Raw genomic sequence first — 18,799 nt, forward strand, 5'->3', positions numbered from 1 at the left:
AAATTTTACAAAACCTCATACATTAAAAATGTCTTGTTATACTGGCCAGAGCAATTAGACAGACGAAAGAAATTAAAGGCATAAAAATAGGAAAAGAAGAACTTAAATTATCACTATTTGCAGATGACATGATTCTATACCTGGCAGACCCAAAAGGGTCTACAAAGAAACTATTAGAGCTAATAAATGAATTCAGCAAAGTGGCAGGATATAAAATCAACACGAATAAATCAAAGGCATTCCTGTATATCAGCGACAAATCCTCTGAAATGGAAATGAGGACAACCACTCCATTCACAATATCTTCAAAAAAAAATAAAATACTTGGGAATCAACCTAACAAAAGAGGTGAAAGACTTATACAATGAAAACTAAAGAACCCTAAAGAGAGAAATAGAAGAAGATCTTAGAAGATGGAAAAATATACCCTGTTCATGGATAGGCAGAACTAACATCATCAAAATGGAGATATTACCAAAAGTTCTCTATAGGTTTAATGCAATGCCAATCAAAATCCCAACAGCATTTCTTATAGAAATAGAGAAAGCAATCATGAAATTCATATGGAAAAATAAAAGACCGAGAATAGCAAAAACAATGCTAAGCAGGAAGTGTGAATCAGGCGGTATAGCGATACCAGACTTCAAACTATACTACAGAGCAATAGTAACAAAAACAGCATGGTACTGGTACCAAAACAGGCGGGTGGACCAATGGTACAGAATAGAGGACACAGAAACCAATCCACAAAACTACAACTATCTTATATTTGATAAAGGGGCTAAAAGCATGCAATGGAGGAAGGATATAGCATCTTCAACAAATGGTGCTGGGAAAACTGGAAATCCATATGCAACAAAATGAAACTGAATCCCTTTCTCTCGCCATGCACAAAAGTTAATTCAAAATGGATCAAGGAGCTTGATATTAAATCAGAGACACGCCGTCTGATAGAAGAAAAAGTTGGCTCCGATCTACATACTGTGGGGTCGGGCTCCAAATTCCTCAATAGGACACCCATAGCACAAAAGTTAATAACTAGAATCAACAAATGGGACTTACTTAAACTAAAAAGTTTTTTCTCAGCAAAAGAAACAATAAGAGAGGTAAATAGGGAGCCTACATCCTGGGAACAAATCTTTACTCCTCACACTTCAGATAGAGCCCTAATATCCAGAGTATACAAACAACTCAAAAAATTAGACAATAAGATAACAAATAACCCAATCAACAAATGGGCCAAGGATCTGAACAGACACTTCTCAGAGGAGGACATACAATCAATCAACAAATACATGAAAAAATGCTCACCATCTCTAGCAGTCAGAGAAATGGAAATCAAAACCACCCTAAGATACCATCTCACTCCAGTAAGATTGGCAGCCATTATGAAGTCAAACAGCAACAAGTGCTGGCCAGGATGTGGGGAAAAGGGTACACTTGTACATTGCTGGTGGGACTGCAAATTGGTGCAGCCAATTTGGAAAGCAGTATGGAGATTTCTTGGAAAGCTGGGAATGGAACCACCATTTGACCCAGCTATTCCCCTTCTAGGTCTATTCCCTAAAGACCTAAAAAGAGCATGCTACAGGGACACTGCTACATCGATATTCATAGCAGCACAATTCACAATAGCAAGACTGTGGAACCAACCTAGATGCTCTTCAATAGACGAATGGATAAAAAAAAAATGTGGCATTTATACACAATGGAGTATTACTCTGCATTAAAAATGACAAAATCATAGAATTTGCAGGGAAATGGATGGCATTAGAGCAGATTATGCTAAGTGAAGCTAGCCAATCCCTAAAAAACAAATGCCAAATGTCTTCTTTGATATAAGGAGTGTAACTAAGAACAGAGTAGGGACGAAGAGCATGAGAAGAAGATTAACATTAAACTGGGATGAGAGGTGGGAGGGAAAGGGAGAGAGAAGGGAAATTGCATGAGACCCTCAGGGTTATACAAAATTTCATACAAGAGGAAGTGAGGGGAAAGGGGAAAATAATACAAGGGGGAGAAATGAATGACAGTAGAGGGGGTAGAGAGAGAAGAGGGGAGGGGAGGGGAGGGGGGATAGTAGAGGATAGGAAAGGCAGCAGAATACAACAGACACTAGTATGGCAATATGTAAATCAATGGATGTGTAACTGATGTGATTCTGCAATTTGTATACGGGGTAAAAATGAGAGTTCATAACCCACTTGAATCAAAGTGTGAAATATGATATATCAAGAACTATGTAATGTTTTGAACAACCAACAATAAAAAATTAAAAAAAAAATGTCTTGTTATAATCTTCTCCTAAGACAATCAGTTCCTGTTTGTATAACTAAAGCAACCATTTGAGTCTGTTACTTGCAGGTGAGCTTCTACTTTTAGATGGGCCCTACAAAACATGATATTATGTTACATCACAAAATTATGGCCTACTGTCCCATCCCAAAGACTTTAATTCTAATTGTTTTCGGTACTGGGATTGAACCAGGGGCACCTAGACACTGTGCCAAATCCCCCATTTTTTAAAAATTTTGAGCCAGGTTCTCACTAAGTTGCTTAGGGCCTCACTAAGTTCCTGAGGCTGGTCTTGAACTTGTGACCCTCCTGGCGTAGCCTTCTCAAATCGCTGAGATTACAGGCATGTGCCATTGCACCCGGCCTAGGACATTAATGTCTAGACAACTAAAACCAATGTGTTCAACCTGTTTCTGTCCCACTTTAGTAATCATTTCCCTGAAGAAGAACAATATAAACTGGCTTGCGTTTCATCTCTTTTTATTATTATTCTCAACTCACTCTCTATATCCATTGTGGAATACAAGAGTGAGAAGGCCGAGAAATGGGGAGGTGAGATAATATAAGGTCTGGATAATAAAGTCTGTATAAAATATTTCAAATCTCTTGAAATCGGGTGTCCCAGGTTTTATCACACTTCAGCTCAGAGGTGTTTCTGTGGTTGTGGAGCTTGCCTCGTACGGATTCTTCACCAACTTGGCACACCGAAAAATCATCACTATCAGAAATAGAAACAGAAGAACAACAAATGCAATGGCAAAGCCTTTGTCCACGTCGACACTGCTAGACGGGCTTGCGTCTTCCATGGTGACACACACCTCTACACTGTTAGCCAGCAGCAGTTACCTGTTCAGGTACGACTCCAGATTTGTCATATTCCTAGAAAAAAAAAAGGATAAAACAAGTTGTTAGGTTTTTTTTGTTTTGTTTTGTTTGTGTGTGTGTGTGTGTGTGTAACAATACTGCGTGGAGCCTGGTGCTGTGGCACGTTTGTAATCCCAGGGACTTGGGAGGCTGAGGAAAGTGGATTGAAAGTATTAAAAATAATAATAATACCAAAATGGGGCTGGGGATGTGGCTCAAGCGGTAGCGTGCTCGCCTGGCATGCATGCGGCCCGGGTTCGATCTTCAGCACCACATACAAACAAAGATGTTGTGTCCGCCAAAAACTAAAAAATAAATATTAAAAATTCTCTCTCTCTCTCTCTCTCTCTCTCTCTCTCTCTCTCTCTCTCTCTCTCTCACCTCTCTCTTTAAAAAAAAATACCAAAAATGGGGTCAAGGGTTGCAAAAAATCATGAAGATCTATTTTAAAAGTGTCAAGTTACAGTGACACATTCCTATAATTCCAGCGACTTGGAGGATTGCAAATTTGAGGCCAGCCTGTGCAACTCAGTGAGACCCTGTCTCAAAATAAAAATAAAAAGGGCTGGGAATGTAGCTCAATGGAGAGTGTCGCTGGGTTCAATTCCCAGTTACCTGCCCTCCAGGAAAAGACTTATTTAAGAAGCACTTATGATGGCGCTGGAGTTGTGGCTCAGTGATAGAGTGCATGCCTAGCACGCGTGAGGCACTGGGTTCGAGCCTCAGCACCACATAAAAGTAAAATAAAGGTATTGTGTCCACCTACAACTAAAAAAAAAAATTAAAAAAGAAGCACTTATGAAATTGCTTAAGTTAATAATATAGATTCCATAAGGCCAATAATGACTACTCCTATTTGCTCTGCCAGTCTGTTTCTTTGTTTTGTTTTTTCCCGCAGTTCTGGGGGTCGAACCCAGGGCCTTATGCATGTTAAACTGTGGTGCAGGGGCTCCACCACTGAGCTATACACATCCTAGGCTCCGGCCCATTCTTTATGGGTACTGTGGTGGGGTGAAGGGTGGGAGTTGGTGGACATATGGTTGACTAGACCTCCTCTTTATAAGATGTGAGAGAGATTATTTAAAAAAAAAAAAAGGTGGGGGAGACAAGAAACAGCAATAAGAACATCAAAAAATATGTGGGAGAGTTCTGGTTCCTATTGTTGCGACTCTTGAGAATATACTCGATACTTACTGACCCTTGTCCTCACCTTGGGACTTGACCACAACACTGTAGTAACAAGGAAGTTGCATTCAACACCTTTTACCTTGGGTTCTCATGGTCACCAGCTGAGCTCCTGCACAGATGGAATGAATAGACATTGTAAATTTCTGATAAACGGATTAATTAAAAAAAAAAGATGCTATTTTTTTATTTTATTTTTTTTATTGGTTGTTCAAAACATTACAAAACTCTTGACATATCATATTTCATACATTAGATTCAAGTGGGTTATGAACTCCCATTTTTACCCTAAATACAGATTGCAGAATCACATCGGTTACACATCCACATTTTTACATAATGCCATATTAGTAACTGTTGTATTCTACTACCTTTCCTATCCTCTACTATCCCCCCTCCCAAGATGCTATTTTTTAACGAGATTTTCTTAAAAAAACAACAACAAAAATATATGGGATGACAGAACAGATGTAAAAGGTTATTAAAATGGGTCTTCGTCTCAATTATGATTATGGTATAAAATTGAACAATACATAGGTGGTATTGCATGCTTCAAAGAGAAACCTCCTAACAGGCATTGCAAAAAGCAAGTGGCTAAAGACCATTTTTTTATATCCTCAGCTTAATATTCTGCTTGAGGATGTAAAAAGGATTGAAAGTGAAGAGGCAGCAAATTTATTTATTTGGAGAAAACTGTTGAAATGTTGGTATTTTCCACCTGTTCTTACTGCATTTATGAATCTTTCAGCATATTATGTATTAGCATACTTATCAAGTCAGAGCTGTGAAAGCTACACTCAGAGAAATGTCACGCCTCCTCCATCATCCTTTTATTTCATTCCACCCAAGTACTATCCTTTCTACCCCGTTCCTATTATCTTCATCCTGTAGGTAATAAATCTCCTCTATTTCTGGTTCATACTTCCTGTGTTCTTTTCACCAGTAAATCATTTTTCATTTCTCCTTTTTTTCTTACACCAAAGATAGCATCTCATAGATAGACATTCTTGCATTTTTTTTTTCACTTAATAATACATCCTGGCTCAGCAACTTAGCAAAATCCTGTAAAGTGCCCTTGGGTTCAATCCCCAGTACCAGAAAAAAAATTCTGGGACTCTCTTCTAATCTGAAATAATGTTTATAGGTAACTTCTGCATTGTTATTATTATCATCATCATCATCATCATCATTATTTTATATTTTTACTATAATTATCATTATTATTTTGTGGTACTAGGGATTGAACCCAGGGGCACTCTACCACTGAATTATATTCCCAGTCTGTTTTATTTTTTTATTTTGAGACAGGGTCTCACTAAATTGCTTAGGACCTCACTAAGTTGCTGAGACTGGCCTTGAATTTGTGATTCTCTTGCCTCAGGCTCCTGAGTTGCTGAGATTATAGGCATGTTATATCAAGCCCAACTTGCATTATTTTTCATTTTTACAACTGTGGAGTATTCTTTTCTGTGGATAACCACTCTTATACACATATTTAATTACTTCCAATATTTTTTGCAACTATTAATAACTACTAATGCCAGGCATAGTGGCACACACCTGTAATCCCAGCAATTTGGGAGGCCGAGGCAGGAGGATTGTGAGTTTGAGATCAGCCTCAGCAAATTAATAATCTCTAAGCAACTTACTGAGATCCTGTCTAGAAATAAAAAATAAAAAGGACTGGGATGTGCTTCAGTGGTTAAGCACCCCTGGGTTCAATCAGTACCATAAATAAGTAAATGAACGAATTAATCTTTAAAAACTATTAGTAATGCTACAGTAATAATGCAGCAATAATACTTGTGTGCAGCTATTTTCATAAAAAGGTGTATCATCAGGGTAAAACCCTACAAGTGCATTTGTTGAGACAAAATTTAAATGAATTTGTACTTATAGTAGTATAGCTAAATTTTCCTCCATAATGGTTGTATGATTTGCATTCCTGTAAAAAATTACTGAGCGTGCCTTCTTCCTCACAGCCTTGCCAACAGAATGTGTTGTCTCCAATAATTTATAATCTTTGATAATATAGATAAAACATTTTATACTGGTATAGTTTTGTCTTTCTTTTATCATGAATGATATTGAAGATCTTTTAATTAAATCTTTAATTTATATCTCTCTTTTGTAGCAACTTGAAATGTAATTAATATACAATGAAATATAATGAAACCATACAATGTACACCCATCAAAAAACCATTGGCATGTACATCAAAAGTGTACATGCCAATGGTTTTTTAGTGTATTTGCAGAAATGTGCAATCATCACAATATTCCACTTAACTGTCACCCTACATTACCCCCCCCCCCGCTCTAAACAACCACTAATCGACTTTCTGTTTTACACACATACAGATATAGACACACACACACACACACACACACACACACGTTTTGTGACTGGCTTTTTTTTTTTTTTTTTGGTACCAGGGATTGAACTCAGGGGCACTCAATCACTGAGCCACATCCCCAGCCCTATTTTGTGTTTTATTTATAGAGACAGGGTCTCACTGAGTTGCTTAGTGCCTTGCCATTGCTGAGACTGGCTTTGAACTCCAGAACCTCCTGTCTCAGCCTCCTGAACTGCTGGAATTACAGGCGTGCACCACCATGACCTGCATGACCGGTGTGACGGGATTTTTTTTTGCTTAACAAGATGTTTTTATGATTTATCCAGGTTGTAGCATGTATTGGTACTTGTTTTCTTTATGTGGCTGAATAATATTTCATTGTAAGGATATATACCATATTTTGTTGTTGATTCATCCATTTATGGACATTTGGGTTGTTTCTAAATTTTGGCTATTATGAATAACATTGCTATAAACATGATGTTTTGTGTGGCTATGTTTTCATTTATCTTGGATATATACTTAGGAGTGGAATTATATATTTAATCATCTGAAGAACTACCAGATGATACTTCACACACATAGAAGGGCTAGAATTAAAAGTCAGTAATAAGTGTTGGTGAGGATGTGGAGAACTTGGAACCCTCCAACACTGCTGGTTGGAATAAAATGGTGCAGCCACTTTGGAAAACAGTCTGGTATCTCCTCAAGTGATTAAGCATAGAGTTATCACTTGCATATGTCTGTCTCTCTCACTCTCTTTCTCTTTTTTTCTTTCTTTTTGAGAACAGGGGGATTGAACCCCAGGGGACTCGACCACTGAGCCAAATTCCCAGTCCTATTTTTAAAAAATTTTTTTTAGTTATAGATAGACACAATACCTTCATTTTATTTATTTATTTGTATGTGGTGCTGAGGATTGAACCCAGTGACTTACACATGCTAGGTGAACACTCTACCACTAAGCTACAATCCCAGCCCCCCAGCCCTGTTTTATATTTTATGTACTGAGTTGCTTAGCGCCTTGCTGTTGCTGAGGCTGACTTTGAACTTGAGATCAGCCTCCCAAGCCACTGGGATTACAGATGTGTGCCACTGTGCCCAATCTCTCTCACTCTCTTTATGTTTTACACCAATAATTAAAAAATCAAATTGCCCAATGACTTGCAAAATTTTCCTCTTATCCTGTGGATTTTCTTTTAACTTTCTTGACATTGTCCTTTGAATCACAAAAGTGCTTAACTATTTTTTTCTTTGGTTACTTGTACTTTTGGTGTCATATCTAAGAACCCATTGCCAAATCCAAGATCACAATGATTTATCCCTATTTTTCCTCTTAAGAACTTTACAGCTTTGACTCTTATGTTAAGGTCTTTAACCCATTTTGAGTTCATTTTTGCATATGGTGTAAGGTTAAGGCCCAACTTCATTCTTTTACATGTGGATATTCAGTTTTCCTGGTATGATTTGATGAAAAGAATATATTTTTTGCCATTGAATGTTTTCAAAATTCTGGTTGAAAAATCATATGATCAGAGAAACATATTCATTTCTGGACTTTCAATTCTATTTCATTGATTTATCTATCTACATATGTATATTTTATGCCAATATTACACTGTCTTGATAACTGTATGTTTATTTGTAAATTGAAAAGTGTGAGCACTCCAACTTCTTGTATTTAAGATTTCCATACAAATTTTATTTTAGTTTGTTAAAAAATTTTTAAATTTTTTGGCTGTACTGGGGATTGAGCTCTACTACTGAGCTATACCCCCAGCCCTTTTTATTTTTCATTTTCAGACAGGGGCTAGCTAAATTGCCCAGACTGCCTTGAACCTGGAATCCTCCTGCGTTAGCCTTTCAAGTTGCTGGGATCACAGATGTGCACTATTGTGCCAGGTTCCATATGAATTTTAGAGCCATCTTGTCAATTTTCACAAGGAAGCCACTGGGATTCTGGTTACAGATTGCACTGACAATTTGAAGAGTATTGCCATCTTAATGATACTGTCTTCTGATTCATGAACATGGGGGTGACTTTCCATTTTTTTAAACCTTTTCTTTTTTTTTTTTTAATTTCAATATTTATTTTTCAGTTTTTGGCAGACACAACATCTTTGATCGTATGTGGTGCTGAGGATTGAACCCGGGCCGCATGCATGCCAGGCGAGCACGCTACCGCTTGAGCCACGTCCCCAGCCCTCTTTAAATCTTTTCAATCTAACAATATTCTATAGATTTTAGAGAATTTTGCACTTATATTGGCTATTTTTATTCCTTATTATTTTATTCTTTTTTTATGTTATGCTATTTATTTATTTTACATTTGTTTTGTAATACTGGGGATTGAATATTCATGGTAGGCAAGTCCTCTACCACTGAGCTACACACTGGACCTATTTTATTTTGGGGGGCATGTGTGTATGTGTGTTACTGGGGATTGGACCTATGTACTCTACCACTGAACTACAGCCACCCCTGCCCCAGCCTTATTTTATTTTTTATTTTGAGATAGGGTCTCGCTGAATTGACCAGGCTGGCCTTAAATGTGAGATCCTCCTACCTCAGTCTTTCAAATCATTGGGATTATGGGCATGTGCTACCTATGTTAGTTTAAGTGAAATTATTTTGCCAGGCACAGTTGTGCATGCCTGAAATCCAGCTATTTTGGAGGTTGAGGCAGGAGGATCACAAGTTTGAGACCAGTCTGGGCCATTTAGTGAGACCCTGTCTCAAAAAGGGGCTGGGAATGTAACTCAGTGATAGAGCACCCCTGGATTCAATCCCCAGTGTTGGATAAAAAAAGGAAAAAAGGGAATTGTTTTCTTTTTTTTTTAATATTTATTTTTTAGGTGTAGATGAACACAACACAATGCCTTTATTTTTATGTGGTGCTAAGGATCGAACCCGGGTCTGCCCGAGCTAGGCGAGCGCTCTACTGCTGAGCCACAATCCCAGCCCAAGGAATTGTTTTCTTAATAATTTTTGAGACAGGGTCTCGTTATGTTGCCCACACTTGTCTTAAACTCATACACTTAAGTGATTCCCCTGCTTCAGTCTACCAAGTAGCTGAAACTACAAGTGCACACCACCCCAATGGCTAATAGTACCTTTTAAAATTTTTTTTCTTGTAGTGGTAGGTGAACAGCATGCCTTTATTTCATTTGTTTATTTTCATGTGGTGCTAAGGATTGAACCCAGTGCCTCACATGTGCTCAGCAAGTGCTCTGCCACTGAGCCACAGTCCCAGACCCTAATATTCATATCTTTTATGTAAATCATTTGTTCATGTCTTTTGTCCTTTTTTCTAGCCTCATTCTTTACATGTTGTTTATGCAGGAAGAATGTTAGTCCTGCAGATGTGACATATATTACAATATTTAAATGTGACATATATTGCAAATATTTTCTCCTGGCTTTTCAATTGTCTTTTCTTTTTATTTGTGGTGGCTTTTTTTTTCTTTTGCCATACAAGTTTTTTTTTTTAATCAGTGATATTTATGAATTTTCTTTTATTATCTCTGAATTTTGAGTCATTATTACAAAAATTTCCCCTCATCCAGATTATAGAATTCACCCGTGTTCTTTTCTACTGTTTATCTGGCTCCTTTTTCTTTTTTTCTTGATCCCCTTGGAGTTTATTTTAGTATATGGTGTCAGGAATGAAGATCCTCAGTAATTTAGTGAGAACTTGTCTCAACAAAACAAAAAATGGGCTCAGATGCAGCTCAGTGCTTGTGGTTAAACCCCCAGTACCACACATACACACATACAAAAGAGCTTGTGGTCATTACAGACAGAGGCACAGCTTGTCAGAGAACTGCAATGAAAATGGTCTTAAGACTTAGGATGAGAGAAAACTGGTCTGGAGCTCCTCCTGTTGGCTAGAAAATGTGGGAAGACTGGTAGACATTTGTGCAACTTTCAAAGTATGTTTATTATTTCCATACATATGACATTATTCCTGTGTCTTGTCCTTTTTGCGGTGCTCTTTCAGAGCAAGGCCATATGCTTTTTTGTGTTCCAAATTACAATGGTTTCTCACTCTAATTTCCTTTCAGGCCTATTTCCAAAATATCTCTTAAATCAATTCTGTTCTCTTCATTCCTACTACTATTCTAGACTACCAATGCCAGACTCCTATAAATTCCCTCTGATTTCTTAAAAACACTCTTGTTCCCTTCTGAACCACAAAGTGATCTTTGATAAATGTAAATTGATCAGTTCTCTGATTAAAATCCTCCAGCAACTTCCCTTGTCTTGGATCTTCTTAATGGGGCTACCTTTGGTCTAAGCTTGTTTTTTTTTTTTTTTGTTTTTTTTTGCCACTTTCTGCCCCTTATACTTTTTGATCTTGGAATATTGGACTTCTCATAGTTTCATGAATTTTGCATGAAACGCCTCTTGTCCAAATCTTTCCCACTAACACTCGCTGCATTTTTATCCTCCCTCTATATTCACCTTGTAGGTCTAAGCTTAAGTATTAATTTACCAAGGCAATTTTCTTCAATCTATTATAGTTACCTTAGTGTCTATATTCCCTGATAAAATAATAATCCTAAATGAGATTATGGGCCATATCTAATTTGTTTCTTATCCTAAAAGTCTAGGTTACATTATATACTCAATAAATTTCTGTTTAATGAATGAGTGTTGCACTGTATCTTGCTAAAGTGGATGTGTAAAAATTTCTGTTGAAGGAATTTTTGTGAATGAATAAATGACTTTGAGATACAGCATTGAATGAAGACAGAAGAAGACTACTGGTGATCTACTGGAAATAATGTCAGCAGAATAGTGAAGAAGGAATCCAAACTTCAGTGAATAGAGTGGAAATGGCAGTGAGGAAATGAAGACACTAAGACTTTAAATAATTAATGAGACATTGAACTAGGAAAGAAAGAAGAGAAGTAAAATAGCAGATGAAAGCCTATTGCAGAATCAAGTGAGGGATTTCTTTTCAAAGGTGGAATAGAAGGGTATCAGGTAGAATGGGTGCTTTTAATTGTAAGTGACAGAAAAGTCTAATCAAGTGAGGTTTTTAAAATACATGGGTTAGAGGTACAACTCAGTGATAGAGCACATGTTTAACATGTATAAGAACCTGAGTTCAATCCCCAACACCAGAAAATAAAACAAAACTACCTTGCAACTTATTGATTCATGAGGCTAAAAGTCTAGAGCAAAACTAACTTTAGAAATGGTTGGACTCCAAGTCCAGGTGTCACTGGGTTATATCTTTACATGTTGATTGCTTTGTCTGCCCTGCCTTTATTCTGTGTTTTTATTCCCAGAATGGCTTCCCTTATGGTATCAAGAATGGGTCCTATGGGCTGGGGTGGTGGCTCCACTGTAGAGCACTCGCCTGGGGCGTGTGAGGCCCTGGGTTCGATCCTCAGCACCACATAAAAAATAAATAAATAAAGGTGCAACGAAAAAATAAATATTTAAAAAAAAAAAAAAGAATGGGTCCTGGAAATCCAGACTTCACATATACCCCCTATACAACATCTCTCCTTCCTCCATTCCAAAAGGACAAAGAACATTTTTATATCAGACAGAATTCTTGTTGATCAGCAACAGAAATGGAGTCTCTCTTTCTTAAACAGAAAAGATATTTATTGGAAAGAGATCATTTAGCCCCTAGAAGGAGAACTAGTTTTACAAAAAAATCAGAAATCAACAAGCCGGGTGATATGATACACAATTGTAACCTCAGCTACTTGTGAAGCTGAGGCAGGAGGATTACAAGGCCAAACAATTTAGAGAGACTCTGTCTCAAAACAAAAAATAAAATGGAAGAATGCCCCTGGATTCAATCCCCAGTACCACAAAACAAACAAACAAATTTTAAAAAATGAAAAACAGAAACTAACAGAAGCCAGCCATCAGAAATCATAGCCAAGGTCAGTGCAGAAAAAGTCTGGTCAGGACAATGCTGGCACTAGACATGGCCACCATCAGACATTGCTGTTGCTGAGTATCTTGCTGCTGTCATTGGATACTGCTGCCTCAGCCATGCCTGAATTATAAATTGTGTCATCTTTGTGTCACTCAATATTTCTAGTCCCTGGCTAGAGCATCCAACTGGTCACAGCCGAGTCACGCACCAGCACCTCAGCGGCCAGGGTGTGGAAGAGGGAATATTTGGTTTCTCCAGACTTCTAGAGTGGGAAGGAGATTCTGTCTCACATGGATTCATATATGGGAAGATAGCCCCAAAGGAGGGATTGTTGGATGTTGGGCAAACAAAAAATGACAAACATCCACTTTTTTGATCTTGGCCCCAGTCCAACTAAGTGCTCTTTTTAAAAAGACTCATCTATAAGGGAAAGGTTGAAAATAAAAGGGAAAGAAAAAGGTATACAAGGTAAATGCTAACCAAAAGAAAACTGAGGAGCTATTTTTAATATCAGACAAAATGGAACTTAAGGTAAAAAGTATCATTAGGGATAGAGGATTGATAAATACTGATAAAGGATTCAAGTCAGCATCGATAAAATAGCTGTGGGCTGGGATTTAACTCAGTTGGTAGAGTGCTTGCGCTTGCCTCGAATGCACAAGGCCTTGGGTTCAATCCCCAGCACCACCAAAAAAAAAAAAAATAGTTTAACAATAAACAAAAAGCAGCGGAATTATAGGAAGACACTGATAAAAAATCACCATTACAATAGGTAGCAAATATATTCTCAATTATTTTTTTAAGAGAGAAAGTTAATATTTATTTTATTTTATTTTTTTAGTTTTCGGCAGCCACAACATCTTTATTTGTATGTGGTGCTGAGGATCGAACCCAGGCCATACGCATGCCAGGCAAGCGCATTACCACTTGAGCTACATCCCCAGCCCTATTCTCAATTATTAAGAGGGGAAAGATTGCTATGAAGAAAACTATAAAACATTGATGAAAGAAATTGAGGAGGATATGAAAAGTAGAAAGATATCCTGTGTTCGTGGATTAGAATAATCAATATCATTATTTTAAAATTTTGGGGCAGAGTCTCACATAAATTGCCCAGACTGGCCTTGAAGTTGCAATCATCCTATCTCAGCCTACAGAATAGCTGGGATTATGGGATTACACCACCATGTCCAGCTTTCAATATTGTTAAGTTATCTATACTACCCAAAGTAATCTGCAGATTCAATTTAATCCATATCAAAATACCAATAACTTTCTTCACAGAAGTAGAAAAAACAATCCTAAAATTTGTATGGAATGACAATCACAAAACAAAAAAATGTCAAAGAATTTTTCTTTTTTTTGTACCAGGGATTGAACTCATGGGCACTCAACCATTGAGCCACATCCCCAGCCCTATCTCACTGCGTTACTTAGCACCTTGCTGTTGGTGAGGCTGGCTTTGAACTCGGGCTCCTCTTGCTTTGGCCTCCTGAGCTACTGGGATTACAGGCGTGCACCACCATGCCCAGTTTAGGTCAAAGCAATCTTGATGAAAAAGAACCAAGCAGGAAGCATTCCACTATCTGATTTCAAAATATACCACAAAGGTGAAGTAATTAAGACAGCGCAGTTTTGGCATGGAAAGACACATAAACCATTGGAACAAAGCAGAGCTAGAAGTAAATTCACATGTCAACAGCCAACAGTTTTTTGTTTTTTCTTTTGTATTAGGGATTTAACCTGGGGCCATTCACCACTGAGCTACATCCCCAGCTTTTTTTTTTTTTTTTTTTTTTTTAAGTTTGAGACAGGATCTCACTCAGTTATTTAGTACTCTACTGAGTTGCTGAGGCTGGCTTTGAACTTGTGATCCTCTTGTCTCAGTCTCCTGAGCTGCAACTGATTTTTGACAAAGGTGCTAAGAACATGCCTTGGAGAAAGGACAGTCTTCTCAATAAATGGTGTTGGGAAAATTGGATATCTACATGGAGAAGAGTAAGACTAGACCCTTATTTTCTTACCAGTTATAAAAATCAACTCAAAATGGATTAAAGATTTAAATGTGATACTTGAAACTATGAAACTGCTAGCAGGAAACATAATGGAAACATTTCTGAACATTGGAATAGACAAGGACTTTTTAAACAAAACCCCCAAATCACAGGAAACAAAAGCAAAAATAGATAATGGAGATGAGATTACATCAAACTAAAAAGCTTCTGCTCAGCAAAGGAAACAATCAACAAAGTGAACAGACAACCTACAGAATGGGAGAAAATATTTGCAAACTATACATCTGACAAGAGGTTAATATACATAATGAAGAAGGCATTCCAAAGACTAAATAGCAAAAATTTTTTTAAAAAATCCAATTTATAAATGGGCAAAAGACCTAAATAGACATTTCTCAAAAGAAGACATACTAATGGCCAACAAGTATATGGAAAAAAATGCTCAACACTACTAATCATCTGGGAAATGCAAATCAAATGCACAATGAGGAATGAGGTATCTATCACCTCACTTCAGTAACAATGGTCCTATCATAAGCAATAGAAGCAGCTAGCCAGGTTCAGTGGTACACAACTGTAATCCTAACAAATCAGGACTCAAAGGCAGGAGGACTACAAGTTCAAGGCCAGCCAAAGCAACTTAGTAAGACCCTGTCTCAAAGTAAAAGACAAAAAGGACTGAGGATATAGCTCGGTGATAAAGAACTCTTTGGTTCAATCACCAGTACTCATTCCCAGGGAAAATGTTTAGCACATAGATGAATAGTCTTGAGTTTCCATGGGCCTCATATTTCATATGGAATAGCACATTATATTTTATTTTTTGCAGTATTGGTAATTGAACCCATTCTATGCAAATACTCTACCAATGAGCAACACTCCCAGTTTTTTTATTTTAATTTTTTTTAATTTTAAGACAGTGTCTCACTGAATTACTGAGGCTGGCCTCAAATTTGAGGCTGAGGGTTAGGATTGTGGCTCAGTGGTAGAACGTTTGTTTAGCATGTGTGAGCACTCGGTTTTATCCTCAGCACCATGTTAAAAGAAAAAAAAAACTAAACAAAATAAAGTTATTGTGTCTATCTACAATTGAAAATATTTTTAAAAATTTAAGGCTGGCCTCAAATTTTCTATCCTACTGCCTCAGCCTCTCAAGTAGCTGGGATTAGAACTGTGTCCCTCCATTCCCTACCTGTGGACACTGAATTATAAAAGGGATAGGGGTACACTAGAAAATCTTCAGTGGAAAAAAACTAAAGTAATAGAAATACCATATCCTCTGAGAAATTATTAAAGAATCATCAATAAGTCCTTGATAGTTATATTTAAATTACTGAAAATCTTGAGACTTGAAATTTAGGGTAATGAATTGAAATTTTATTCTTTCAGACACGGGGGAACCATTGAAGGTTTTTGAGCAGATAAAACACTTTGAGAGGAGAGGCCATAATTGTTGTGTATAGCACTAACTGTAATGTAAGCTCTAGGAGTCTGTTCTATTCATGGTATAGCTTCAGTGTGTAGGGAAAGGCTGGCACTCTGTGGATATTTAATTCACACACATGAGTGAATTAATATTCATATCAGTACTTGGCATGTTGTGTGTGTTCGATTCATGCTTGTTGAATGAAGGAAAATAAATTAATCAAAGCCGTACTTTAGGAAGATAACTGACAAGAGTGCGTAAAAGGTACTGGAAATATAAAATAGCACAACAGGGGAAAACAACAGGGAGGCGTTGTAGCAGTGTCAAGAGGAAACAAAGGTTAGGGGACCAGATAACAGAAAGGAGGCATGGATATGGATACGAGGTTGTGAAAAGATTTGCAATCACTTAGGAATTAAATGGACATATAGTGGGAAGACAGAAGTGCTAAAGAAATACTGGGACTTGAATTTGGAAAACTGAAAGAAAAATTTTGACATTCATAGAATTATTTATTTTAAGGATAGCAGATATTTTAATATACCACAGTGAATTCTGTTTTGGGGGAATAGGTTAATTTAAAGGTAATGACAAAACATGCTCAGAAAGGCAGAAATGCAGGACTGAAATTTAGGAGGAAAAACAAGATCTTTGGAATTGAGAGTCACCCAACTACAGGATAATTGAAATCATAGTAGATAAGAAGATCAAAGGAAAATTAGCGACAATAAAATATCTGCATTTACGGTGGAGGAAAGAGGTCAAAAAGCCACAGATGGAGTAGTTACAAGTAGGAGAGACTGGAGCGTGTAGGGTTGAGGAATTGAAACCATAAGAGAATTTGGAGAGGGTTTGCTGATAACGATAATGCTCCCGGGAGATTGAAAACGTTCAATATCTGGAAGTTGGAAAGCATCAAGTCACCTTTGGTTCTTTTTCTCTTTATCTAATTAAATCTGAATTTCTGAACCTTGAATCAAAGGTCCTGTACTGATTCAGACTTTTCACTCATAGCTGCCAAATTCCAACAGGCTACTTTTGCTCCAATTAGGATCAGAACTTTCCTCCCTCTCCCTCCAAAAGTAAAATGCATTTTTACTGGGGCTGTGGCGGGTGGGAAGAGAATAAAAAAAGATAATGTTGTTTTGTCCTAAATATACCATGTATAATCTTGGCTCTTTTCATATGCGTGGATCCAGGTTTTATGGAACCTAAGTTTATAAATTTCTCTTTAAGAAAAACAGTACAAGATTTTGAATACAAAATTTGGTAAACAATTTTTGTATTTATTATTATTATTATTATTTTGGGATAGGGGATTGAACCAAGGAGAGCTTTACCACTGAGCTACTTCCCTACTCCTTTTTTTAAAAAAATATTTTATGTTTTTTTTTTTTTATTGCAGTTGGACACAATACCTTTATTTCTTTTATGTGGTGCTGAGGATAGAACCCAAGGCCTCATACATTCTAGGTGAGTGATCTACTGCTAGTACTTTTTTATTTTTTATTTTGAGACAGGGTCTTGCTAAATTGCTGAGGCTAGCCTTGACCTTGTGATCCTCCTGCCTCAAGCTCCTGAGTAGAAAGTACAGGCCTGTGCCACTACTCCTGGCTAACCAATTTTTTTGAATGGAAAAAGTTACAACAAATTATTGGAGGCTTGGATATTCAGTTTCTTTTCTTTGAGATTTCTTAGGCTAAAATAGCTTTTTTTTTTTTTTTTTGACACATATGCTATCAAAAATGGTAGATTCAAAATTTGCTTTTCAAAGTAAGACCTGTCCTAGAAATGTTTGTAAAAGTGACTTTAAAGTTCTTGTTTTCTTTGAGACAAGTAGCAGCATTGCTCAGGACTAGTGTGGGAGGAAAAGAAAGTGGGGCACGACTATCTGGTCCTGCTCAAGTAAAAAACAGAAAAGAGCATTTGTGAATCTTTAACAAAGTCACCTACTCTTTGACTTCCAAAAAGATCAATCACCTCTTCCTTTCCATGTGTTCTTTTCCCTAATCTCTTCATTCTTTCCACCAAATAGTATCAAATCATTTTTTTTAAACACCCCCAAGCTAAAAGACCCAGCATTTCTCTCCTGGCCCTAAGTTTAGCCTAAAGGGAGAAGTTGGTGAAGAAACACAATAATGAATCTTACTATAATTCCTAAAATCAAAGACAGTCTTTGACTAATAGGACTAATCAGGGTGTTTCCCCAACTTACCTTGAAAAGAGACCCTAGCCAAGACCATCCCTCTCAGATGCAAGTTTCACTTTTCTAAAAAAGCTATGACAAAACAAAGCTCTTTACTCCTCCCAGTCATTTCCCTCATGTTGCCCCAGCTCAGAGGAAGATGCCATTAAACTTGGGATTGTTGGGATTTTTCCCAGGTGGAAACAACACCAGGAAGGCATACGGGGTCGTCATTTACCTTTTGAGAGAGAGCTGTCCTAGGCTGGATTTGGCTGTTGCCAGGGCAGTCTCCTCCTACTCAAGCACATCTCTTGGCAGGTTTTCTTCTCTTTATCAACCCCCTGGTGCAAAAGAGGTTGGTGGCTCTCTCTCTTCGACTCCTACGTTGAACTCATAAATAGTTTAAAACAGGATCAACTTTCAGGCACTCCCATCGTGGGTGAGAAAATGATCCCACTAGATTAAATTGGAGCCTAGATGGGTGGAGGAATAATTCCACAACTCTGCCAGGGCCAGGACAGCCACAGTTAATAACTCAGGTAGTACCTTCTAGGCATGATCACACGGG

At 37.4% G+C, this 18,799-nt stretch overlaps 1 protein-coding gene across 1 annotated transcript; it reads right to left on the reverse strand.

The window, feature by feature from the left end:
• Positions 1-2,758: 2,758 nt before the first annotated feature.
• Positions 2,759-18,799, reverse strand: Ctxnd2 (cortexin domain containing 2). Its single transcript, XM_046421519.2, has 3 exons — positions 18,470-18,799; positions 4,370-4,456; positions 2,759-3,174 (listed from the first exon to the last, which is right to left on the reverse strand). Exon 3 carries the CDS (start codon positions 3,099-3,101, stop codon positions 2,934-2,936), a length of 168 nt encoding a protein of 55 aa, XP_046277475.1. The 5' UTR covers positions 3,102-3,174; positions 4,370-4,456; positions 18,470-18,799; the 3' UTR covers positions 2,759-2,933.

This window comes from Marmota monax, unplaced genomic scaffold (assembly GCF_021218885.2).
Source record: "Marmota monax isolate L192 unplaced genomic scaffold, Marmota_monax_Labrador192_F-V1.1 WCK01_AAM20220418_F8-fsc00108, whole genome shotgun sequence".
Lineage (NCBI taxonomy): Eukaryota > Metazoa > Chordata > Mammalia > Rodentia > Sciuridae > Marmota > Marmota monax.